At 38.9% G+C, this 26,583-nt stretch overlaps 1 protein-coding gene across 1 annotated transcript in view; it reads left to right on the forward strand.

Moving 5' to 3' along the window:
• The window catches only part of ARPP21 (cAMP regulated phosphoprotein 21), a 133,128-nt gene that overhangs the window by 12,827 nt on the left and 93,718 nt on the right, over nt 1–26,583 (forward strand). Inside the window, 4 exon segments of the mRNA XM_021386232.1 lie at nt 19,877–20,045; nt 21,686–21,891; nt 22,729–22,764; nt 23,547–23,636. Of these exon segments, the coding sequence (XP_021241907.1) occupies nt 21,724–21,891; nt 22,729–22,764; nt 23,547–23,636 (294 nt within the window). The 5' untranslated portion in view covers nt 19,877–20,045; nt 21,686–21,723.

Below are 26,583 nucleotides of genomic sequence, written 5' to 3' on the forward strand. Positions count from 1 at the left end.
AATTGCTTGTGTTATTTCAGTCTTATTAGATTTATAATGAAGTGAATCTTGTAGATAGTATTTTGCATGAATAAACGCATTTTTTATTGGTCTTTCTTACCTACTATCTTGTAGTTCCTAAAACAGTTAATTGCTACCGTTAATTGCAGTGCGCTTCAAAAGGTGAAGCAAAAGAAGCATGTGGGGCTTTTTCTGCTGAACTTCTAGGTTTCTTGTTTTGTGTTTTATACCTTAATGCATAGTCAAGTCATAAAATACTTTTCAATTTACTTACAGTTTCATCCATGGCTGGTTTTCAGTTGTACATTCACATCCCAGCACAAACATTTTTGAGTGTAAAGGCAGCACTGGAGAGTGGAACGTTGGAGAATTATGGCCATCTACCTGGGGAATAGGATTTTGCTGACCTTTTTGTTCTTCGTTTGACCAACTTCTTTGGTCATTTCATCTCTGTGTTACTCAGTGTCCTCATTAGAAGGTACTACCCTTTCTCTGTACTTACTCACTGAAAATAACACATCCAAATGTCAGATGCTGCACACAGCTTTCGGTTAAGTATGTCGGTTTTTATTTTCCAGATCAAGGTTTAATAGGCAAAAAATTTTGATGGGGAAGCTTTTGGTAAGGGTGAGGTGTAGGTACTACCTAGTTCATTATAGATCTCTGAATTCCCCTCCTATGTGCCTTTATCTTTGCTTTGTATACAGAATTTATACAAAGTTATCTCCCTTTAAATATATAAAAATGTATATATTTTTAATTCTGTTCCAGTTAATGTTTTAAAAATACTAGTATTCCGTACAAACCTGTGCTTCTAAAAGAATTGCAAAATTTAAAATGGGTCCTTCGCTTATTTATGCATTTTATTACTAGAGTGTAAATATTTTTTCCAGACATCTTTTCAACGTGTATCATGGAAATGTGTGATACTGCTGTGATAGTGCAAGTATCCACAATAATTTAATTGTCTTTTCCATTTCTGTTTGGTTTTGTAATTTCTGTCTCGAGACTCTGAATCAGAATCTGTCATTTCTCACTCAACAAGGTTTTCTTTGTGGTTGACATGGAGGCAACTTATTTAACATTATCTTGTTTGCTGGGCTCTATATGTGTATGAAGCCCAACTTTTGCCTTAAAGCTTCACTGATTTCTGTACACCACAGTTTCACTGTTGGATGTAGCTTCAATAGTTAGTAGTTCTTGTATAACTGCTCCATACCATTCATTTTAGGCATTTTATAGTGTTGTGGGTTGGTTGTTACATTTTAAGTAGTGCTGTTGGTTCATTTTGTTATTTGTTCTGACCGTCCCCTCTTTTATGCTAGTTTGTACCCCCGCTGTTTTCCTGCTTATCCAGACAGGTGGTACCAACCATGGTACCAGTGTTCTAATTGCTTTTCCCATCTCGTTCTTCACATAAAAGAAGACTTTAATTTAAAACAGGAGTCGTCTCTTTTCCAGCTGCTCTGCTGCCTTTCCTGTTCTCCAGGCTTTCTCTTACGACTGGAAATTTTACACTGTCCCACCTGCTTCATCCAGTCCTTCCTTTCCTTTTAGTAGTATTCTGTTTTTCTGAATTCCTTGAAATTTGATGATTTTTCTGATATCCCGAGATTACCTGTGAGTCAGGCAGCACCCTGATGCCTCCTTTTCCCAAGTACAGAGCCCTTTGTTCAGTTTTGTAACAGTTTCTATACGGTTGAAAATGTGTAACACATTTTAAATTTTGCATGAAACAGATGGCTAGTGGCACGAACTCCAGATTTGGTAGTAAAATAAGCCTGGGGCAGCAGTAAAACATTAATGTATTTAGCATTAGCCAGTCCTTTGGAAGGTCAGATGAAAACCTTTTAAATCAGCCAGAAGAGCCAGAAGGCAGTGGTGAAACATAGATTGAGGTATAGAGTGTTGGTTTTCTGATTGTCTGGTGAGAACATCTACCCACTGCAGGAGCAAGAAGAAGGACACGAATTCAATAACTTCGGAGAGTGAGTCAGAAACTCAAAATATCTTTCATGTATGTCACTTCTCAGTCTTCATACAATGTTGCTTTGGGACTTAATATTGCAGAAAACTTGTGTATGGTATGTGGCAAATGTTGTAGTGTTAATTATGGGAGTGTGTCAGTGGTTACAGGGTGTCACTACCCATTTGTCCCCAGCAGCATGACACTCAACTGACACTGGCTTCCCTGGAACCCTATAAATACAGATACCTCTGCTGTCATTGTTCAGTGATAGCATTGCCTACTTTTACTCATACCCAGTTGTTGTTGTTTTTTCCACACACATGCCATAGACTGCAACTGAATTTTTGCCTTCACTATGGCCATGAGCAGTAAAGTAAAGCTAAGGTGGTATTAAAATGGTTAGGTTAAATTTAACCAAGTAAACGAATGGCCTCTTTGGTTCTTAAAAATCACATACACAAGCCAATGACGTACATGTACGATATGGTGATTGGAAAAAAAAAGTTTCACAATTCTAGTATTAGCAAAGATGCTGATTAGGTTCTTTTGTATGTTTTCTAAATATGGTCTGACAAAGGCCCTGAAGTATCACATAAATACTCACCAAACTCAGGCACTGCAAAGTGAATGAAGTCTTCCAAAGAAGCATTTTGGGGCAGAAAGTGGACTTATGGTGCATCTGTGGGATCAGACTTCTTCAAGAACAGAAGTTTCCCAAGAGCAGGTCCATTGGTGCAAAGCAAGTTGATTCCTTCAGGAGGTTCTATAGGAACTGAAGGTACCCAGAAAAGAAATGTAGTAGTTGTAAAGCTTTTTACCATCCCTGGTTCACATCTGGAACCAATAATCCGTAGTATAGGAGCAAACCCAGAAACAATGCAAGAAAGCTCCAACGTGAGATATTCTCCTGGGAGGTCATTGTGAGTTTGGAACATTCTCAAAGAAGTATTTGGCAGAGGAACTAAAGACTGTTGAAACAAGTTTTATGTTGTGTCTCTTGAAACAGAAATAAATTTAATGTACTTAAATTACCCCTTCAGACCTCAGACCATACATCAGTATGTAATTCTGTTTTTTTTTACCCTTTGTTCTCCCCCTCTCTGAGTTGCCAGAGATTCCAGCTAGGTATGTGAAGTTGTTGTAAAATACGGGTTCACATACCTGAATTGATAAAAAATACTTAACACCTTAAGTCAACAAACCTCTTCCATAGGAGATTTTAAAAAGTGAAGAAGTGATTGTTAAGGAAAATTATGTGGTTAACTTCTAGAGAATTTGAAACATTCATTTAAATGCTTTGCCGTGTTTTTTAGTTAGGTTATATCCACAGTTTTGTCAGGTTGCTCATGCTAACCGCTGGACATATGGGCATAAATGAGAAGAGCTTTGAGTTCTGTAGAAGAAAGCAGAGTATTTTTGGTACAGAAAGAGGTAAGGTGATCTGGAGGCCCCTAGTACATGGGTGGAACTGCAGCCAGAAGCTGTACGTGATTATGGTGAGGAAGCTGGAGCAGAAGCATTGCCAGTCACAACGTAGTTCAATTGCAGTGCTGCTAATTCTGCTGTGGTCAGGAGTTGGTGCAGTCTGATACTTGAATCAATTGTTACAAGATATTAAATGTTCACATACTGAGAAAATTCCACTGACATTGAAAAAATTTTCTCCTATTGCATTTGAACTCTTGGCAACCCAAGTAAAATGAATATCCAAAAGTGAAAGGCTTGAGGGATCTTACAGTACAGAGGATAATAGTAAGGCATTTGATAATGAGGGGGGAGGAGGGAATAGCCTCTTGAGCAGGGCTTTTAGGACAGTGATATTTGCTAGATTACCAGTGGTTTGCAGCCTGCATGAGTGAGACTTGGACAGCCGAGTTCTTTGTCCTCCAGTAGCCTGTCAGTTGTTACAATACCTGCAGTATTGTAACACCCCCAAAAACATGAAAACTGCCTCCTTAATTATCTCTGCTCAGCCTGAGACTTTACCCTTCAGTAGTTTTTGCAGAGAAGTCCTCAGAGGAGGAGGAGGGAAGTCTTCTAAATTGTTTTAGAAGACTGGTTCTAGCCTCCCTAATTGAGTACTGCAAGAGTTACATTTTGAAGCTCTGCCTAGAGTTTGCAGCCAAGATCAAAAGTTCATTAAACTCTTCCTTTTTCAGTCCCACGCACTGAAGAAAAGGATCCTTTGCATTGAACAAGCATAAGTGGGAGGCAGATAGAGTGGCAGGGATCCATGTTGATGCAGCAAAACAGCATGTGAGGCAGGTGCATTTGTCGCTTTTAGTTTTCTGAGGGTAAACCACATTCATTACCAATGAATTTATATGTTCCAATTGGTACCTTTACTACAATACTGATGTACCTAAACTATGCAGTCAGGTGGTTTTTTTTTTTTTTTTTTTGGAAAGTTACAGGAATAAAGACACCTCTGAAACTTGTTTGACTTTGTGTTTTCTTTCAGTTGTTTTTTCTGAAGTGGCCCTCTGATACAAAGGTTAATAAGAAGAATTTACAACTTCAAGTGTTGTCAGTCTGAAATAATGATTTAAGTTTTGTGTAGCCTACTTGCTGCCCAGTATTGGTGATAATCTTAGCTCTGTTTATCCTAAGATGGAGCGTTGTTATGCAGCTGTATGAGCTGCAAACAAACAGGTCCTGTTTAAGTATTTACAGCATACTGAAATGTCAGATACTTCCTTTCTTAGTATGTCCAACTATGAAAAATTACTACGCAGCAGAATAGCCTTCAGAAAGTTGTGTTCACATCACACTCTGACCATAACAAGCACATGAGAGATGCAGTATTTTGCTAGGAGACAAGGTAGCCAAGAACCAGGCAGTAATTGATGAGAATAACATAGGTATAACAGTGATTCATGGTAGTTGTGTAGGCAGGAAATCTTCAGCTTTTCTCCTCCTGATAAGTTTGAAAACTTTTACTTGTGGCACCATCATGTCACCAGCTTCAAACAACAGGGATCAAGCGTCGTACTTGGAAGACACGTATGATAGGTGCCGAGTTTCTCCTTTGCTGTTGCTTCCAAAACCATCATTAAAAGGAAACAGGTGCCTGGCTTCTGCCATGGTTATCATTTCTGTTTTTTCCTAAATTGGTGACATGCTGTTTTCAGTGAAGGAAGCTTGTCTCTATAAAACTTGTCTGGATATAAGATGGTGATGAAGTGGGTATGGATTAGGAGAAGTCAGATGAAGAGAAGAAAAGAAAAAGCGCTGTGAACTCCCTATCTGTTCCTTTTCTTCAAAGACACTTCTTAGAAATAACCAGGTGTTTCCCAGCCAAATGTGAAGTTTCAGAAAGCAATAGCATGTCTGGATTTTTCAGAGGAGAAAACGATCAAAGGAAGGCTAGGATTCTCCTCTTTAATAATCTCTGTATGTAAAATGTACTAGGAACTGGGGGAAAAAATGTGCAAAACTTAAATATTAAGGCAAATCACTTTAAGTGAGAGGTAGCCATTTATCCTGCAGAAGGCCTTCTTATGACTTGTTAGTGGAAAATGTAAGGTCTTTAAGTTGACTGAGTGACAAAGGTCTTTCCTTGGCTGGCTGCGTCCTTACTGAGAGCTCAAAAGGGATCCAGCTCTGTAGGTGGTACCACACATTAAAACTTGCAGTAGCAAGTAGTGTGTAAAAGGGGTAGAGGATTTACTTGCAAGGTGTTTTAAAAGTCTGTTAGTGTAAATACTGGTGTTCCTAAAACTTGGTTCTCTTCATTTTTTGTTTTAAACCAAGTGTACCATATACTTAGAAATTCCCACACAGAGAAGTGATAGTATTCTTGCTCTCTTTTCTTGCCCTAACTCCTGTAACTTTTCCTTTCTTCTCTTCCCTTATTTTTGATACAAACAAGGAGATTATGTACCAGACCACCATTAGTATGATGCTGGGGTTGGCCATGAAATTGTTGGGATGGCTGCTGATGGTCCCACCAACAAGCAGAACTAAGCTAAATGGCACATATGTATTAAGGCATAAAACACAGAATATACCAATAGATAATATTCCTTATAACACATTATGCATGCTGTGGGAATCATCACTTTGAAAATCTCTACTTCTGTGTGTTTAAAATCTCTCTTGAAATGTAACATTAATGTATTTTTTCTTTTGCATGTAAATTTCTTCATGCCCACTGGTGATAAAAATCAGGTCACGAGTACCAGCTTAGTATCCCTGTGAACTCTGCATAGCAACCAGTCCTCCTCCCTCATTTAGTGTTTTTGCAGCAAAAATGGATAGAAGAAGAAATAGTTATTTGTGTGCATGCAGTGTAATGAAAACGCTAAAACAGTAAGCTTCCATTATGACCGTGTTCCATCTCAGTGAGCTCCAAATGATCTCTGATAAATGTTTTTAGAAAAACAGATTGAAATATTACTTTCTTAGCTTGCAGATAAAAGTAAAGGAGTACTTAAATTATATTTTTATTTTGCCAACCAGCAGGTGTGGGACCATTCTGCAGTGTAGTGGAAAGCCTTTGGTTCGTGTTCTGCAGTACAATTAATAGTTCCCATGCCAAGGCTACATTTCTAGATATCAGGGGTTACTAAAACCTGTAGCTGTGAGGAGGCAAACCCCCAGTGTGTGCTGAAGCTGACATCAGCAAGTTGCCCTGATCAAACAGCGAGCCTTCATCCGTTGTCTCATCCAGTGGTGGGACTCCTGAGCTGTCAGCGTTGTCTTCTAGCTTGCTTCCAATCTCATCCTTCCTTTATCCTGTTCACTTTGACTCTCTAATGTTTGAACGTTTTAGCTGTTAGCCATATAAAGTAACTTACATAGTCTAGAAGGTTGTCTTGAAGCAGGTCCTGCAAGGGTATGATAATTACTGCTCAGCTTGGGAAGATGGCTTCTGGTCAATGTTATTGTCATGCTTCAAACTTTCTCCTGTCATCCTCTTTTTAAGACTCCCTTTGAATTTGAAAGGAGTTTGTATGGAGCAGCAAGATACAGAGGTGGACTCAGCAATCCCTTGAAGTCCCTTCCAACCCCTGCAATTCTGCAATTCTGTGATGGCTTGTAAACAGCAGCAGAGTTTTGCATTTGAAATGATTTTGTTCAGTTGGCTGTAATTTCATTTGAGATGCAGAAGTCTTTAGTTAGATCGTTGGCTAGAAGCTGAGACTTTCCCAAGAGTCTGAGCTGCTTAGGTGTCCAACTTTCCTCAGACATTAATGAACGATTAAGGGTCTTTATTATCTTACTGTAGTGGAAATGCTAAGTCACGGCCTGAACCAGTGCTTGAGCACCTGGTGGGAATGCAGGGCCAACCCAGGGGAGCTCAGGTGCGTGCAGTGCACCTTAGTGACCAGAAGGGATGGAGCCAGGATCCACACCTTCCCAGACCTCATTTAAGGGTTGGCAGTGAAGGTGAGGATATCTTGTTGGAGATCCCTGCTTACCTCAGGCCTTCTAAAGGTAAGTAGCTTTTTTTCCTTTGTTTCTGTATCCATGGCTGCTGCATTTGGGCTTGTCCTTGTTTTTGTAGACAAAGGCTTTGCCACCCCTCTATTATTGCTGTACTTTCCATCACATTATAGTGTTACGCTTACGTTCTGAAAAACTGCACTTTAATACTGATAACAGAATACTGATATAAATTCTACAGTTCTAAGAGATTTGGTTTTGTTTCTGAGCCAACTTGCTGCATTCTTGTCTTATGCTGTCTCGTGGACTTGTTCACTGTGTTATGGTAGCTCCAAGCAACTCCTGTGAAGACTTGCTGTGGAGGATGCTGGATAAACAGATTAAAAAGTATTTCCCTCATTAAAGAGGATGCAGTCCATTTAATCTTGTAATCTGGCTAGACTTACAAATTAGAATTGAAAATCGTAGTCTAAATAACTTTCTGAAATATTTGCAAGGAGCTACAGCTTTCAGAAGTGCTCTCTTTGCAACTGCTGATCATCTTGGATTGATGCTGGAAGAATGCACCATGAGATAGTGCTACAACAGCCACAGCTTCAAGGCTCCTTTCTTATACACCAACGTGAAGATCTAATAAAAACAAATATTTTTATGGTCACATGCTAGAAGAGAGATCTTACATTGCATGGTTTTTCTTCTGTGAGCTGTTTGTATAATTCTTCATGAGAATCAAGATTCAAAATGAGGGAGAGAAAAAAGAGATTGCTGTTCTTTGATATTTTGTCTGTTTAGTTTTTCTGTGATACACAAAGCAAAGCCCTTAGGCATAAGGCATGCTGAGCTCCCAGGCATAAGGTGGTTTCAGTGCTCCATTCATGGAGGACTTTCTGAGTATTGGGGCTTTTCTGGCATGGTTATTCACTTGAGACAAATTTAGCCTATGGTTTTTAATTGAGCTTTCAGAACATTTGTTTGTATGGTGCAGTTCCATGAGTTGCTGCTGCGTTTGTTCATTGTCCTTCCTAAATCATAGAAATTTCCTGAACTTAAGTGACTTAAATAGTCAGAGAACAACTTAGACTGTGCCCACAAGTTTTCTGACTCGCGGTGGCTATGGAACTACTTCAAAGTAAATTACAGCACTGAACTTGCTCCTAGATACTTTATTTTTTGAGTTATCCAATGGTTTTAATAAGTAACTTTCTCCTGTTGCAATTCTAGGAGAGGAACATGATGCTTGTCTGGCTGTTCTGTATGTATTGTACTTGTGTATAAAAGCCAGTGCTGATTTGTAAAACATGAGAACAATCAGATACACTACGTAGAAAAAGGAAAAAAAAATGTAGCTCTTTCAGTCCTTCTCAGCAAGGACTTCCAGGAAAGTCAACTTGATCTTTGTATTTTAAGGAGAATATGGAGAACATTGTTTGGAAATAGAACTTTCTACTGGAAGTATTTTGGAAAAAAAGTAAGTTTCTAAGTCAACGGAAGCTAATTTCAAATATGCTTTTATTAGAAAATTATTTTTTCAAGTCTTTCCTTATTTTCAGATATTACTGTAATTTTAATACCGTCAAGTAGTTAGTAAATTTATGACATTTCTTATAATGAGAAAATACTTAGTATTTTGGACTATACTTCTTTCATTGGGTGAAAGATTTCATTCAGTCATACGTAATTGAAAGTCATGCATTATTGCAAGTTCAGTGAATCTCCATCAGAGTTGCTGATATCTGCTAAAACTGGTGCTCATAGTCAACACCTATACTTAACAGGTTCTTGGGTTTTAAACACATGCTGAAATTGAACTCATTTACTTCTTTTGTTTAATAGTTATAAACCAAACTTCATAAGTTTTTTCTGTGATTTTGAGATACTGTGGCATGTAAAATACCAGATTTCAAGCAGTTCCTGTGCTTTATTCTTTCATATGAAAGTGTGATTTTTCCACTTGTGTCTCAGGCTGTACAGTAGATAGACATTTTTAAGCAATATTCAATTAGAAGATTGGCTTTGCCGTGCCGTAACTAAAGCAAAACATACAGGATCCTAGTTTTACTTCTTCCATTGCGTTTTGCAGAATGTTATAAAGCAGAAAATTTCTAATGCTGGAAGAAATGACAGGGGCATTAATTTGTAGTGTTGCAGTTGGACGATGCTTAGGGTAAGGTCTTTTCAATTAGGAGGGCTGATTTGCAAGAAGCTTCACAGTTCCTCAGAAGCTTACAATGACAGTGGTTATTGACTTGCCCTTTCTCATAGTTGCCATGTTTCATCAGCCTTTGAAAAATCTTGAAGATATCAAAATAAATCCTGAGGCTCAAAAGCATTTTATTATATATTAAGAAATACTGGCCAAGCAGATTCTGCCTTGCGTAAGGTTATGTTCTAGTTCTTGCAAGAAGAAGGTCAGCCTAGACTCAGAATGCTATTAAATTGGTGAGCGCCATTCAAGGTGGAACTTATTTTTTTTAATGTTGAGAGGAAAAAAAAAATCAAGTGAATTATAATTGTCATTGAATGCTTCAGGCAACTTGTAGTCCCTCCCCTTGCCCAGCAAATTGATTCAGTTTGTGGAATATTGTTTGGCATTCTCTTTTTATAAAAAAAGAAAACACAAACCCTGCTAATTGCTTCCAGGACTCCTGTAATACATTTCAGTTTCTATTTGGCATCAGGTACCGTACTAATTACACTTCTAAAGTTTGTGAGATACTGAAATGAGCTAATTTTAAGAGCAGTTTCAGACTCTCAGTGAGTGGAAAAGTTCTCAAGCTTCTAAAGAAGACGATATTTTTCCTTTCCTTACTAGAAATCTAGGAGTGTTGGGCCAAATTTTTAGCTGTTACGTGACCTATCTTCAAGTATTTATATGATTGGGTATTTAGAACTGTATGTTGTCCATTGAAAGGATTATTCCCAAATGGGGAATAAAATGTGTACTTTAAGACTCTTCAGAATGAAATATGCCCTTGAATTAAATGGGCATCAGAACTGTACCAGTGACAGCTCTCTGCATGAGAGGCACTTAAAATCATGCTTAGGTTGCCTACATGTTACTAAAATCTTTGGGCTTAGCCAATGGAAGACAATGTTAGATACCTCCAGAGAACAGTTAAGAGCAGGGCACTTAAACATTCATCTCCAGCCAATATGAAATTTCAGGTGGAGAACTCAATGTGTCTAAAGCTACAAAGTACTTTAAGCATTCAGAACACTTACAGATAGCTGCTTGAATTTTTATGAATATATTTTATTTTTCCGAAAACTATTAAATGAAAGTCCCATTAAAAAAAATACAACTTTTCTTGAATGAAGAACCTGGAGTGCAGAGCTCTTCCAGGTGCCTGTTTGTTCATTATAGTCAGTGCAGAGCCAGCACCCCTGTTTTTCCTTCAATCTTCCCAAAAATATATTCCATTATCCCATTTCGGTGTTCTACTTTTTATAATCAGATTGCTCTTTACTCTTTGATTTGCAGCACAGCAATGAAAGAAGAATGATGATGCAACCATTGTGCAGTGGCGGTGGAATATATTATGGAGTATAGAACTTCTGTCCTGCACTTCTATTCCGTAATTTAAATCTCGATATTTTTGGACCATTGATGTAGTTAGTGGTTTCTTGTGCCAAGTAAGACAGATTGTTTCACAGCAGGTAAACACAATTTTGGATATTACAGGTTTTTTTAAAAAAAATTATATTTGAACTTGAGGAGACATCAATCTGTATAACAAGATTTGAAGTACTCAGAAAAACCCTTACTGTTTTTCTGAGTGGGCTTTGAGTGTACTTTTTGGTAAAATATGTGTTTTCTACTTTAAATTTTTCAGGATGTATTCCTTGGAGACATTAGCTTGAATATTTCACTTCTGCTGTGTATGCATTGCTCTTTTATGAGTTCATGTGTCATGAAACTTCTGGCTAGGCATATGTGGAGTGGCCAGTTACATTTTTAACAAAACTGCTTAGCTCTCTTTCTCATGCACGTCATAATTTCTTCCCTGAAAAGCACAAATAGACATCCAAGTGCTTTTTTCTGACTTTTGTTCGCAGTATCACACGGAGTCTGGAATTACCCCCTGGAAAAGGCAAACATAATGCAGAAACCACAGAATTTCTGGCAGGATATTTTCAGAAGCCAAAGCTTCAAATCCACTCTAGGAACTGGCACTCCTGCTTTTGTAAACCAGGGTTACTGCCGTCTGTCAAGATCCAGTTATAACTGCTTTTGAAGATTTCTTCCTCTCCCTAACCCTTAGGGTGCTGGTGTAAAATACCTGAGCTTACCTTTGCTCAGTTTTTTGCTGCTTTAGTTGGTCTTCTTGCTTTTCTTTAGGAATTGATAGCATTATCTACTATATTGGGCGGGTGCTGCTAAGAAGGAAATGTGACATATATCTGTACCTTTCTGAAGATGAGTGGTTACATAAACTGGGAATCTCCAACATTTTTGTAGATGGCAGAGGAATTGAGAGAATGTTGATTTCCTTGTTGTTTCTGTGAGTGAGCATAAGCTGAGAATATTTGGTGTGTAAGTGCTTGAAGTGCTACGCTGAAATGTGGAATGATGTCATTGTCTTTTATAAGATACCTTTTATCAGTAGCTATTTTAAGTTAGTTTTAGTTTTCCTTCTTTTTTTTTTCAAACTATGGCAATATACAGCATTGAATTCAAACCATGGCATGTTTTAGGATTTCTTGTAAAGTATGGGGTTTTTATTTAACTGCATTGCCTAAAACCAGCCAAAATGAGACAGACAAAATGAGAATAAGATATTTTACTGTATCTATATTTAATATAAATATAAAATTTAAATATGTAAAATACACAGACATTTTATGTAAGTATATATTTAATACATAATATGTTTATAATCTCCCTGTAGTGTTGGAAAGGCAGAAACAACATTAGTTATCTTACCATAGTTTACTTTTCCTTCAGAAGCACTTCAAACAAAGAGGGAAAAATGGGAATGGATCTGACAAGGAAAAGTGATCATGATCAGAAAATTCAAAGCTCAAAATGAGGTGCAGGTCCCCATTAGATTGAACATTGTTAAAATATTATCTACGCTCCGTGCAAGATTTTAGGCAGGGTACTGATAATGTAGTAAGATAAGCTTCCTCGAGGAGGAAATTGTTTCTAGACAAACTGCCCTGGACTTTGGTCTGCTAGGTTTGTTCACGTCCATAAGAAGCCAAGAACTAAGCTCTTATATTCCAATATATTGTCTAAAACATGATCAAAAAGGAATTTTAGGAGTGTCTGCATTGGTAAGTATAAAATAATAATGTAATAATAAAAATGATAAAATAATCTTGTCCTGGGAACTCCCTAAATGTCCAATGTTTGTTGCCTTTGGTTGAGGAGGCTTAAGCTGTAGCTACACAAATTGGTTGCAATATGAGTTTGGAAAACTTGATCATGCATTAATATGAGCTTGATACCAATTGTCTCTTAATACAGAGAGTATAATTGTGCAGTGTCTGAGCAGAAAAGTGAAAGGGGGGAAATATCTTGTAACGTGTTTTTTAAATCTTGGAGATTTATAGCCTTTTTAAAAATTCCTTGTCTGGAAAGAATAATTTTTCTTCAGCTGCAGGGTAGTTCTGTTTAAGGAAATTGCATTAGGACAAAAAAGAGTAGCTACTATGTTAACTCCCGTAATGAAGAGAGACTTTTGGGGGGTAAATAAAATAGTTTTTCTTTCTCACGTGAAAGCTTTTTGCTGTTCAGCAGTCAGTGTTTGTCTGCTCTGGCAATTGTAGCATGGGTTTGATTCATCAGCATAATGCTGCTTTGCTGTTAGCAATTATTTTCTTTCAGGATTTGCCAATTAAGCTAGCGCTCGTGAAAATGCACCTAATTTGTCAAGAAATGGCAGGATGAAATATAGGCACCATTATATAAATTGGGAGAGGAAAAAAAATGAGGAGGAGTGTGTGTGAGAGGATCAGTGATACTTGGTCAGTTCCTGCAGCATTTTCCTTCTGGTTCTGCCTTCGTCCACTGGTGATACTGGGAAGAAGTATAAAGCAGTTGGCTATGAGTCATTGCCATCCGTGTCCATGTTATGTTTTTAAAATACATAAAACACAATTTTGTTTTGAATGAATCTATCCAGAAACTTTATTGAAAGAATATGCTAGAAATGTAGTTGTTTTGGGTTTTCTTTGGACTTAACTGGCTCCGGGGAGAAGGCTCCTGGGAGACCTCATTGTGGCCTTCCAATACTTGAAGGGAGCGTATAAACAGGAGGGGGATCGATTGTTTGTGAGGGTGGATAGTGATAGGACAAGGGGGAATGGTTTTAAGCTGAGACAGGGGAGATTTAGGTTAGATATTAGGAGGAAGTTTTTCCACACAGAGGGTGGTGATGCACTGGAACAGGTTGCCCAGGGAGGTTGTGGATGCCCCGTCCCTGGAGGCATTCAAGGCCAGACTGGACGTGGCTCTGGGCAGCCTGGTCTAGTGGTTGGCCACCCTGCACTTGGCAGGGAGGTTGAGACTCGATGATCTTTGAGGTCCTTTTCAACCCAAGCCATTCTATGATTCTATGATTAACTGCTATGTTTGGCGTAATTGAGTGTTACAGAATAGGGTATAACGGCTTCTCTGGACGCTTGTTTATTACCTGCAGTCTGTTCAGACAAAATTCTTTATAGATGTGCTTGCTTTCAGTGAAGATGCATAGCTCTTGGGTTTTCTAGCAAAGTCCTTAAGTTTTAGGAAAAAAATGAGTAAAGAAGTAAAGTTGAATTTTTAGTGACTGTGTATAAAGCCAAATGAACTTAACGTGAGATGACCTGGAGGATATGGATAAAAAGTGAGACTGAAAGTAGGTAACAGTGGAAACAGCATGTTCCTGTGTAAGTGACAATTAAAAGGAGCTGTGTTTCTTAAACCTCACAGCAGAGGATGAGGTGATGTACACTTCTTCCCTGCAGGAAGAGAAAACTATCAAGAAATCAGAAAAGGAGTTTAAAATAATAAACATGTGTTAGCACAAGAAGGAAAATGTACAAAATACTTGTATAAAACGGGATAGTGGAGGAGTGTGTCCTTCCTAGGCAATGAGACTCTTGGACATCCTGACATGTTACTGGTGTGGTCTTTGGAACCCCTCTAACCTTGAAGTAAAGCTGATCGGTCTTTCAAGAGGGCTTTGGGATATGGTTACCTTTGATAGCCAAGCAATAGAGCCAAGGGAGTTTTGATCCCTTTTCAATCATGCATTTGCCTATACTGGTTACAGGAGTCATTATAAAACTTAACATGACTTATGTATGCTGACAGAAGACTTGTGTGCATTGAAAAGGTGACTGGGAACCACCGTGTCTCTGTTTGGAGTCATGGGAGCTGTTTTCTGCCAAGGAGTGTCTGACCAGGTAGGTTATTGACTTCAATTCTAGGAAATTTGTCTGAATTAGGTCTGGGAATGAGACGCAAATTGTTTGCATGTTTGAAATATGCAATGCTCTGAAGTCTGGGCTAAAGCAAACATATCATTCTGAGGATGCTGATTTATGTCTCATTAGCTTGTTAAAAGTTTGGGTGTTGCTTGGCTCCTGATAAACTACTGTGATTGACATTTATTAGCCAGATCAGTCAGTACCTTGTATCTTTCATGCTGATCCTGGGAGACTTCAAATGGCCATCATGGCAGATAAAAGAGCAATTTTTTGAGCCTTTTCTTAAATATGTAAACAGGCTTTCCCTGTAAGCCATCGCTATTTATTTTCCTGGGCAAAGCTTCTAGCTTTGCAGAAATAAAACAAGCTAAAGGGAACATCATTGCTACTGCTTGGCTGAAGATGATGACAGTGACATGAGGTCTTCTGACAGGGGATTAAAGCAGAAAATTGTGGTGGCAATCCACAGGAGCAAGAAGATCCCTTTGAAATATGAAATCAGTCATAAACCACAAAACACTGCTTTATAATTTTTGCTTGTTAGAATAGTCTCATCCCTGTTGTAATTCTTAAATCTGGATTTCATGTGCAGGTTGAGAGGAAAGCCAATGCTAGTCTTCATGCCTTTGAAGACGGAGTTCAGCTGGGATGCTGTTCCTCTTATCGTCTGTTCTCTCCTCTTTTCTTCTTAAAAGACAACTGGATGTCTCTGGATCTGAAATCTTATCCAGAATAGTTTGATTCATCTATTTCCATTAAATTTGACCACTGTTGCTGCTGGGGATTGTTTGCTGGAGTGTTTAAGGTGGATCAGTAGCCTGCTGTTGCAAGACACTCATGTTTCTGCCAGCCCTGGAAAAAAAAAACAAACAAAGGCTTCTGCTGTCTGACAGTCGGTGTTAAAATGCCAACAGTGAATAAATCTAAATAGCCTTCTATCTGCAAAGGTCTGTGGCACACAGGAGCAGAAAACGTAGGCAATCGCTACATCTATTTTGTAGTGATGGTGGAGAAGAGGCAAAGTGAAGACCAAAAGGAGGTGGGAAATGAGGCTTCAGACATTTTGTTAAAATATCTGTGTTTTAAGGTTAAGCAGGCAGCTTTCAAGTGCATAAAAATTTCTGTGGGAAAACAGGAAGGGAGCACTCAGTATGCTTGGTTTAGTGATGTAGATACCGAAGACAACTGAGTAGTAGTGTGTTCAAAATAAAAGCTCTGGGATTTACTTTATTTTCTTTTTTCCTTTTTAATAGGGTTTGTATTCTAAAGCTTTTCTTGAAAGCTCTGGCAGACTTGAAGCTTTGTTTTCAATGTGAACCCTGAGATTACCACAGAATTGCTTGATACTGAAACTTTTAAGTAAGGGTCAAATAATGGGGATTTTGGCACCATTGAGGGCTGAGTGTACTGATAATTTGGAGGTAATGCTGTAGTCCATTTCCTATGGTTTCCAGGAATTAGCAATAATGAATCAAAGCTGTCTTTGAATCAGTATGAATGCAGTATGTGTTGCGTAGTGGAAGCAGTGCCTGACCTCTGTATAGTGGGAGAGAGAATTGCTTTTACCTCTACTTCAAGGCTTTATTGGGAAAAAACACTTGGGTGTCACTTGAGCGGGTTGTGCTGTGCTGCCTGCTCCTGGTTAAAGTGTTCAGGCTTTAAAAACTGCTCATCTTCTCCTCTGAGAGAGGACATGACAATACTTACCTTAAATGAATCACAGAATGGCTTGGGTTGGAAGGGACTTCAAAAAGTATTGAATTCCAGCCCCTCTCCATGGGCAGGGCTGCCCTCCACCAGGTCAGGCTGCCCAGGGCTCCATCCAACCTGGCCTTGAGCACCTTCAGGCATGGGGCACCGCAGCTTCTCTGCGCAGCTGTGCCAGAGCATAAGAATCTCAAAATTCCTCTTTTGGTAATGCATGTGGGCAATGCTTTTGAGACCATGAAGGTATTTGCTGATACCTAAAACAGGAATGCTTATTCTCCTGTGGTGGGCTTTCATGGTTTTGTTAAAAGCTTTGCGGTTTAATTTCAGTTGGTGATCCACTATCAGATGTTCAGTGAGGTGGGCTTTCTAATACTTTTGCTCATTGCTCCCTTCTGTGCTTTTTTTTTTTTTTTTTGACAGCTCATCTTGCTATAGTTCCTAAACTCGTGTATTAACTTAAGTGTATATCTTCCTATGGGCTTTTCTGGGGATATGCGTGGTGTGTGTTATGCAAGCATATGTGAGTGCACGTGCCTTCCTGCAGCCCCTTCTCTTTGGGCTCCAGCAGCATCTGTTCCTGCACAGCAGCACCCTCAGCTTTTGAAGCAAAAACCCTATTGATAAAGAAAACAATTTAAGAAGCATTTTCATCCCACAACATATGCTGATCAGCTGGCCTTTATAAATTCTTTGCTAACTGATGATGTGATTTCTTTGGAAGAAGCTCTACAAACAGCTTGGTGAGCACCTGAATCTTCTGTTCCATGCTGCGTGTGATGCTCATGTTGTATTAAGGAATTAGAAGCTCAAATGTTGTTGCAAGCTCCTGCAGACCACATCTAAGATCCCAACATTGTATAAAATTAGACTCTCTTTTAAATGAGGGAGGTGGTTTTTGCCTAGCAACAGGCATTGCTCCTTCTTCCTGAGGTCGAAAGCTCTAAATGCGTGTGTTCAGCCTCCTGCGTCACGGCAGTGCTGAGGTCTGACAGCCAAATCAGGGCTGACATTTCTGATGTGCAAGGAGGAGAATGATCCAGTATGCTTCTCCATGGCAGAGCTGTCACTGTAGGACTGACAGTAGCAAAAAGTGTGTTCATCACTGAGTGACTGGGTATCCTGGGAATGCACGGAAAATAGAAATGCGTGTCCCGTCAAAACGCCTCACTTCTAATGGCTATTTTCTGCCTGATGCCATTTTGCTATTTGCATCCTCCCTGAAATATATGAATCTGAGTCCCTTTGGAAACCCACCCAAACAACCAGAAGTGTATCTTACGTATTGTAGTATGTAAGTGATTAGTCATCACTTGCAAATTACCTAGAGGAGGAGGAGGAAATTTATATTAAGGGAAGACAAAGGGCTTGACTGACTGGTATACGTCTCAGCCTTACCTGTCTTCTTGCCATTTTTTTCCCCAGAGATTTTTTAAAAATATTCCCAAGAAACGCTTTCATTGCAGGTCTGACAAATGATAACTGCACACTGTAAGCTTATCTTTCTGTTTGTTTGTTTTCTCAGGAAAGTTTGAGTTGTTTTAACTTAAGGTTCTATGGTTTTCTCATACTTTTCCATTGAAAAATTATGTTGGCATTAGGAATCTTAACTATAACAACATGGGGAATTGGGTTTGTGAAGAAATGTGTCTTTGAAGAAGCATGATAAGGTTGTGTCCAGCATCGGTGGCATAGAACTGTCTGTTGGAGCTGCGGCAGATCTCCTCGCTTACTGGTTGTGATATTCTTTGCTTGTTTGCTTTGGGGTCTGCTTTTTGGTTTGCTCTCTTGGTTTTATGAATAGTTAATCCATTCCATGTCATAACACTGAAGAATCCTGAAATAATCATTTGTGTCCTGGTTTTGGTACAGGTTAGTTGCTTTGGAAAGTTTCTGATTGCAGTGTTATCTTCCCTGGCTGCTTTCGAGGTGAAACTTTAACACACTGCACAACCTTCGGTTTCTTTGTGTGCTTTTCTCTCTTTTTTTAAATTTTTTTGTGGTGGTGATGGGTTTTTAGATTGGTTTCCCACCACCACCTCTCTGGGTTTTGGTTCTATTAAATATATTTTTGCATGTGCTTGAGTGCTTAGGCATGATTTTCCATGTTGTTACTTTTCCACTCGCATCATGGCAAAGTACGTTTCTCAGTGAGATGAATTACTGAAAATACCCTGCTAGAAATACTGACGTGTGAGTGGGTTGATGTACTTCGTTTTACTCCACGCAAATTAAGTGGTTTTAGGAAATACTTACATTAATGAAAGTTTGTGGCATTGTGGAAGTTCATAGAGCTATGGGCTCTTTTCCTCTGTGCCTGAAGTTCTGGAGGAAGCAGGACTTGATGTTGTGCAACGCTGAATTGCGTATTGGTGTCATGAAACTCAGCCACTTGAGTGCTGGAAGCTCTTGTGTACTGTCAATTCTGCCTGGCAGCTTTGAGTATACCTCAGAAACAAGGTACCTGCGATGATTTTCAGCTTCTCTTTTTTTCTTCCTTCCAAAGCAAAGTGCTGTGGGTTTCTTCCTATTTTCAGTTTTTGTGCATGTGTACTAACTGCTTCAACCTCTGTGCACAGGCAAGCATTGAGGAGAGGACAGCACAGCACTCAGCCATGGCTGGCAGATCAACCTTGTCTCAAAATACTTGCGTTCTTTCACACCAGTTATTCAGTTGGCCAGCACTCTCCTGATGAACAGAGTATACTGATTGCAGTGCAATCAATGCAATTCAGTGAGGCAAATCTTTCTTCAGGTTTATTTCTCCGGTGATAACCTGGAGATCTTACGTATGGCAGGAAGTTCTTTTGGGTATTGTTTGGGGAGTAGTGTTTCAAACTCATCCTCCTCCTCTTCTCAATAATTTCACTTTTATTTGGCTTGCTAAACCTCAGCTCACCCCCTCCCTCTCCGACAAAGGGGGTCACTTTCCAGAAAGCCCCATCTAGCTGATTTTTCAATACTGTTTGAAGATTTAAATTCTAGTCGGAGCAGCAGCTGTTGTTAAAAACAGGCAAGTCTTTCTTGCTCATGCCCTCAGAGATTTCTGTTGAAGCAAACAGATGAGCTTATATATAAATATGTATGTGTGCTTTTTTTAATGAAAAGTGCTGGAATTCACTAAAAAAGGTTAGAATTGAAGTGAGTAATCTTCAGTGCATAATGCAATTGTTAATTTTAGTTCTTTGCGTAGGAGCTGTTATGCCTTGAACAGCCGGCTCTAGCCTTCATTAGAGAAGAAGCAGGCAGTTTTGAGACAGGTGGAGCTGGATCAAGCTGTGAAAGTGATTTACTTGAAGCCGGTCATTAGTGTTAGAAACCTGGTCCTATCTAATGCATCCTTACCCATGCCGTGATCATTACCGTTACTGTTATTTACTTTTCATCTTTTTCCAGGTTGACGATGATCCCTCAAACTCTCTGAAGAACCAGCATGGAGATTGGCATGCTGAACTGCTAATGGGGACATGGGACTCAAGTTGTCGTTGATCATTTGTGTGGACTTAACTAGCGAAGAGCAACAGAAGACGCTAGGAAGACAGTGGGAATTATAGCAGTTTTTCAGGTAAGTGGTTTCTTTGGTGCAGCTGCTTAACTATGACTATAGCTGGTTTGTAAGCATTGTGTGAAGATGCAGATGAGCATGGGGGTGATTTGCGCAGGTAGAACTTGTGTGTATGCATGTCTTGATTATAAATCCTTAACAAATTAAAGACCTTTTAACAGACCAACTCTTGGTCTTGCAGTTCATCATGTTTTGAAATTTTAGCCAAGTGCTTCAAGTATCGCTATAGCTGAGGATTAGCCAATAGCATTACACCTCCTGGGTAGAAGGACTGGGGGGTGAGGACAACTCAAAGCTTGAATTGACTTTCTGCGATCAAATTTATAAGCTTAATATCCCATGTGGCTTCCTATCTTGCAAAATCCACAGTTCTTCTCAAGGGAAACAGTGTTTTGATGTATAATGTTGGAAGGATTTTATTTGCCTATCATGTCAAAAGAAAAGTGAAAACTGAAATTAATAAGGTTACAAAACACTAGTACACTTTATTTTTTCGCTTAAAGGATAGCTTATGAAAACTGAAGGTGAGTGCTAACGAATCTGAGTATTGATTAGAACCTGTAAAAAGAAACATGACAAAGTGTGGCTTTTTTAATAGCCGCTGTATCCTTATAGACAAGTGGCAAGATTTCGTGAAAGACTTGCAGAAATAACTCCTCAGCTGCGGTTGTTTTTTCCTGAAGATGCATCTTAAGCCAAATGATTGGGGAGGAAGAAATTATTAAATTATTCCTGAGTCTCATTTGACAATTGATCAGTGGGGAGGCTTGGAGAGGGTGCTAGAGAGGAAAGAATAATAATAGGCTTTAACTTTGAAAGGCTTTTAGAGCTTCTGTACAGCAATCCATTGTGAGCTGAGAGTAAATGCAGTCCAGCTAGGATATCATCGTTAGAAATACCTGCCGTGGGCTTCCTGTAGGATTTCCACAGTGCTGGAGAGTGACATGGGGCTTAGGAAGAGGTTTGGGAAGAGGCTTAGACTTTTAATAATGGAGCTGTCAGTTTGATGCCTGCAAACGCTAGCCCTGAGTGTATTATTGCTAAATTAAGATTTCATGTTTATTTTGAATTATTACCTTCCAATTGAGTTTTTATTATTAACCAATAGTGAGCACCACAGGCTTCTACTGCATACAGAAGACATGGCTGAATATTGAAAAGCCACAATATTATTGTTGGTGCTTGTTTTTTTATTTTTCATTCTCTTTCACTTGTTTCTTTCTTAAAATTAAAAAAAAGAAAAATCTAGAGTAGGGGAGAAGGGGTATGCCAGCCGCCTGTAAGGCAGAGTAGGTTCTTCCCTGCATGGTTCTACTGAGCTGTTGTGTAGAGCCCCTTGCCACCCTTCCCTCCACCCAACGGTCTCAGAACCTTGCCTTAAAGCTGTTTTCCCCCAGCACTCTTTCAGTTGGAGCTCTGCTTGATTGTAGCAAGTCAATTCTGCTGTTACCCAGTGCTGTCGATTGAGTACATCACTTCAGCTGAGGTGTATGTAGCTCTCAACTATCGAGCTCCTTGTTGCTTTAGTTTCATTGTTGAAGGGAATGAAATGATTTGCTTGCGAATGTAAAGAAAAAATTAAAAAAAAATTCATCCCTGGTGTTTTTGTGTGTTTGTGTTGTGGTATCTTGACCTTTCAGGTCACCAAATCTTGTTATTTTAATTTCTGTCTGGAAGAATGTCTGAGCAAGGTAAATTGAACCAGGAGATAGCGGAGGAAGCTGTGAAAGAGCAGGAGTCTGCCATCTCTGAAGCGACCCCAGACAACTGTATCCTTAATAAATCTGAAAGCTCAGAACTAGAGGAGAAGGAGGAAAAGCTGAGTGATGGCAAGACAGAACTGCAGGTAAGATGGGAATTGTGGATGTGTGCTTCAAATATTGACGTGTTGTCATTGCATTTCCATTTCTATGACCTCTTTCATTGCCTATGCTTCCCTTATTTTATTCCCTCATAATTTGAGACTTGTCTCTTTTTGTTCTTTTGTTTTTTATTTGGTTCCTTTTATCTCCCTATACAATAAATGCTGTTATTTGTTATACCTTTCAAGCTCTTTAGGCTGCTGTCCATGTTATTAATTTTTCTGAGAAGTTAATTCCTACACGTCTGTGTTAAAGCTTGGTGAAATATTTGACTGTTTTCCCTATTTGGGGATTTAGAAAACTACCTTGATCTCATGAATTTACAGGTAATACTAATAAATAATTACTTAATATGTGGTTTGGTTTGTAGGTGTTACTGCCAACAAAAAGTTGTTTTGCAAAGCCTAAGAAGGTAATTTAACAAGAAGACTTTATCGAATGAGGGGGTCTAAATGCATTTTGCTCAATGGAATATTAAATAAAGGGGGAGACTACAGTTTAAAAAGGAATTTGGAGAGGGGGAGCATTTACTTAAGTATGTCTTTTTTGTAATTCTATTCTATGAAAAAAATTACAAAACACTATGCAGTGTTTGTGCTGATTGCACCTGTTTTAAAATGAATAAAGTGAGCAGAGGTGATTCTCTGTTCTTCCTGCTTTCCAGACTGGGTTAGGGGAAGTTGTTTTTTGCAATTAGCGCCTCATTAAAATACTAGTTTAGAAATCATTTAATTTCTTTACTTATTGGTAATGCTCTTGTTATGCACGTTTCCTACTCAAGTGAAAACTTTTTTTTTTTTTTTTTTTTTTACCATACCTAGAAACGAGGTGCAAACCAGCAGAAAAAGAGATCCAAGGTAAGGGCCCGTGTCTGTTTGGAATTGCATGATAAGCTGCCATGGTCAGATAAAGAATTTTAGATGAACGTCTGTCTGCAATTGAAATGATGGCCTTTTGCTAGTTGGTTGTGGTGGTTTTTTTTCTGTTTATTTTTGCTTGCTTTTTTGTTTTGTTTTTCCTTACATCCCTAATCATGTTGCACAGTAGTTGAGGAGTTCCTCTAGGTAAGATATGTCAGGCACCCCATTATTTATCCACAGTACTTAGGTGCTTCTGGGCTTGTGTGCACCTGTTAGACTGAGTGAGCCAATGGAGAAGGAAATCTCATTCCTTTTGCTTTAGTAATGAACACTGTTTCAATTTTATTCTAATGGCATAATTCTGACATAAAGGAACAGAGGTTGCCTTGCTCCTGGGAGGGGATGTAGAGGAACAAAGGAGCTTCTAGGGTGGGAGGGGAAGCTTCTTTTAATTTTCCAAGTAGAAAATCTGTAAAACTTGTGTGTTTTGTCTTGTTCCTTGTTGTTAGTATTGGATTATCTACTCCAATTTCTTAGTGGATTTAGTGGAAGTAAGTGAACCATAGCAGAAATGATTAAAAGCACAAAGAAACCTACTACACTCCGTATGCGGCTCATTGCTTACAATAGCTTTCTGTCCATACATAAGGCAAGTAAAGCTCTACTGGATGAGTATATAGGTAGATATTTGGAATGCTTAGGAACAGCTGATGTGTGCTGCTTATGTGACTTGGAGTCAGCAGGAGTTTTTTCTCTATTTTTCTTTGTGTCTTATTCAGTCAGGAGCTAAAGGAAAGCTTGTCCGGAGTCTTGCTGTGTGCGAGGAGTCGTCCCCTCGCCCAGGAGCAGAAACTCTTCATGATAATCAGGTACGTTTACAGTCATTGCTGTTAGCTGCATGGTTGACCTCCAGGTTCTGTTGCATGGCTACATTACTTCATTGGGCATTTAGAAGTGTGTTTCTTGGGGGAAAAATTACATTTGACAGTGAACACATCTTTTTGGAGTTATCTGGTTTAGCGTGAACTTTATTTTGAAATATTAGTTTTACATCATGTCACAGGGTGTTGTTTGCTTTTTTTTCCAGACCCCCTGAAAATTTCAGCAAATGGAAAAGAATTCAAAAGAATTCAGATTCTAAAATTAAAAAAAAAAAGTAACAATCAAAAAGAATATTAATATGTTATTTTCTCTAAGGCTATCTCTTCTGAGGCTGCACCAGATACAGTTATGAATATGCTTTGGTTTCTGGGTCCTCTGAGACTCCAGGTCATAACAGCATCCCATTCACTTAAAATTCACAGGTTCTTTGCTCTCCAGAATACCTTGGTAGAGTCAAGGATGCCTTCTATCAAGTGGCATTTGTTTCCTAAACTCTTGGTGTAGATTTTTCCAGTATCAAAACCCTTGTCTTTGAGTCTGTCTGTACTGGTAGTGTTGTATTCCCTGTGACTGGTAGAGTTCTGTTCCTTCACCCCAGAGCCTAACACTGGTGGCAGTCTTTGTAGACCCACTTTAAAAAAAAAAACTAAAAAAAAATACCCCAATTGAAACACCTTAAATATGCTTCTTTGTTTGCCTGCTAAGAACAAGACTTGAATAAAAAAATACAAACCAAAACCAAAATAACGTGAGCACTGCCTGTAATTTGAGATGTGTATGTGCAAATGAGATCAGCCATGGAGAGAGTTGAAAGAAGTGACTTCTTGCAAGCCTAGCACAAAAACAAAAATCACATTCAAGTGTACTTTCTCTCACTTTCCTCTATTGACTTGAAATGAAACAAATTCAGCTCTCCCCTTAGCTCATATATGGAGAGATTTTTCTATTTTTTTATTTTTTTTTAAAGACCAAAAACCAGGTTGTTTAGCAGGGGGACTTCTCCATGTTCTACTGCTCTACAATGACGTTTATGCAGTAGCTAGTTTATCAGTTGTTCTGTTCTAGGTATATGCTTCTAGCTTAACATTCATTGCTTGAGACACGTGGCTTTTGTTCTGCTTTCATTTGTATTTTCTATTGTTTACTGGAGAATGAAAAGGAGAATATTATAAAGAGACTGTATTAATCATGGCATGGTAGCTGATAATGTACTGCACAGGACCTGTACTGAACCTCCTGACGCCAGGCGGAGGAGGGGCTCCAGCCACACACAGACCCCACCCCTTCCTGATTCCACTGGGAATGGCAGGGGTGTCCTTGACCATTCTGAAACAATAACGGGAGATGAAATGCTCCCCGGACCCAGCTTCCACTTTGTAAAGATGCAGTTGGCTGGGTGTGATTAATGAGGTAGGAATTGCATTTTTGCCCTCACTGCCCTTTGGCTAATGAACGTGGCTCAGCTTTGCCATGGGACCTGCAGCCTCCTTCTTGGACTGGCTGAAGGGTACAGGAAGCTTCGTGCCAACCCAGTTGCTTTGCTTTCACTTTAGAGGAGAAAAGCTTATTTTTATTATTTTTATAAATTATTATTTAATCTTAATGGTTTACAAAGCACAGAAAATTAATTGCCAGAGAATGTACGGTACATTGCCAGAACTACAAAGTATGGATTGTACTGCAGACTTGATGTTTGTATTTATATTTGAATACTTGCCTTCATTTTCCTGTGTAGGGAAAAAACACTTGTTTACCTGTATTACTTGATCTTGAACGCTTACCTGATAGTTCACTATGTCCTTACTTACAAGGAATGTTGCCTTTAATGTTATACTATTGACCAATACGTGTATTACTGCAATTTGAACATTTATTTTGTTGTTCACTATACTTACCTTGTATCAATGTATTTATTAACACTGTATTTTATTATTGAGAAAAATCAATAAAAATATAACAAAATACACAGTAGCTTGCTTTCACGACTCTACAGCCCTTCATGTGTGTTTCTTCTAGTGCAACCAAATACAGAAGCATTACGTTAAATGTAAGACAGTATTTACTGTATGTTCATTTGTGCTTATGTGCACAGTCTATTGTTTTCATAGAAATAAGTGCATGTTAGCAGCCATTGTGAAGCTAAGGTTAATGTCCTGAGAATGGCACGGCCAGTTACATTTTTCTCCTCTGTTTAGAAAGCTAATGACATGGTTGCTCTGCTCGGGGCAGCGCAGGGAGTCGGGGCTGTCCTTTGGGGTCTTTTGTCAGTGGTTGATCCAAGGATGGGGTTTGAATAAGAAATTGTTCTGCCATTTGAAGTGAAAGAAAGCAGGCGCAACCTTAGTCCTCTGAGTGCAACCAAGCAGGCTAGTGGATGTTTTTCTGTCACCTCTTATCTCAAGTGGCCAGCAGTCCTCCTCTTGTGCCCTCCATACACTGAGATCTTGGCTAATATTGTCATCTAGAGATAACAGAGGTAGGGATTAAGGACAGTAGTTCACATTAAATAGGGGCTCTAAGGCTTTGTTTCTCCTTTACAGTGCTTTTCATCTTGAGTCCTCTGTGCCACATCCGATTAGACTGAGAAATTACCCAATTCCTGTCTTAACTGTGGCATGTTTATGCTGCTACCTTGTTCCATTAGGATTTTGTCTTACATGTGTTGTGGTGACCAGCTTGTAGTTCTTTGCACAAAACAAACCTAAATTTTGTTTTAAAAAATAAATATTGAAAGCATCAGTTACATTAACAGTGGTCTGGTTTCTTTTTTTCTTAAAAAAAAAAAATCCCTTATTTTTAAGTTCTGTATTGATACTTTTGTTATGCTATTATTCTGTGAAAAATTGTGAGTTAGGGGAATTCAGTAGCATTCAGGAAATTCTGATTTTCTCTAGCAAGGGTGAATTTGGATTTCATTAACCTGATGCCAGAAAT

The sequence above is a fragment of the Numida meleagris genome, chromosome 2 (assembly GCF_002078875.1).
Source record: "Numida meleagris isolate 19003 breed g44 Domestic line chromosome 2, NumMel1.0, whole genome shotgun sequence".
Classification (NCBI taxonomy): Eukaryota; Metazoa; Chordata; class Aves; order Galliformes; family Numididae; genus Numida; species Numida meleagris.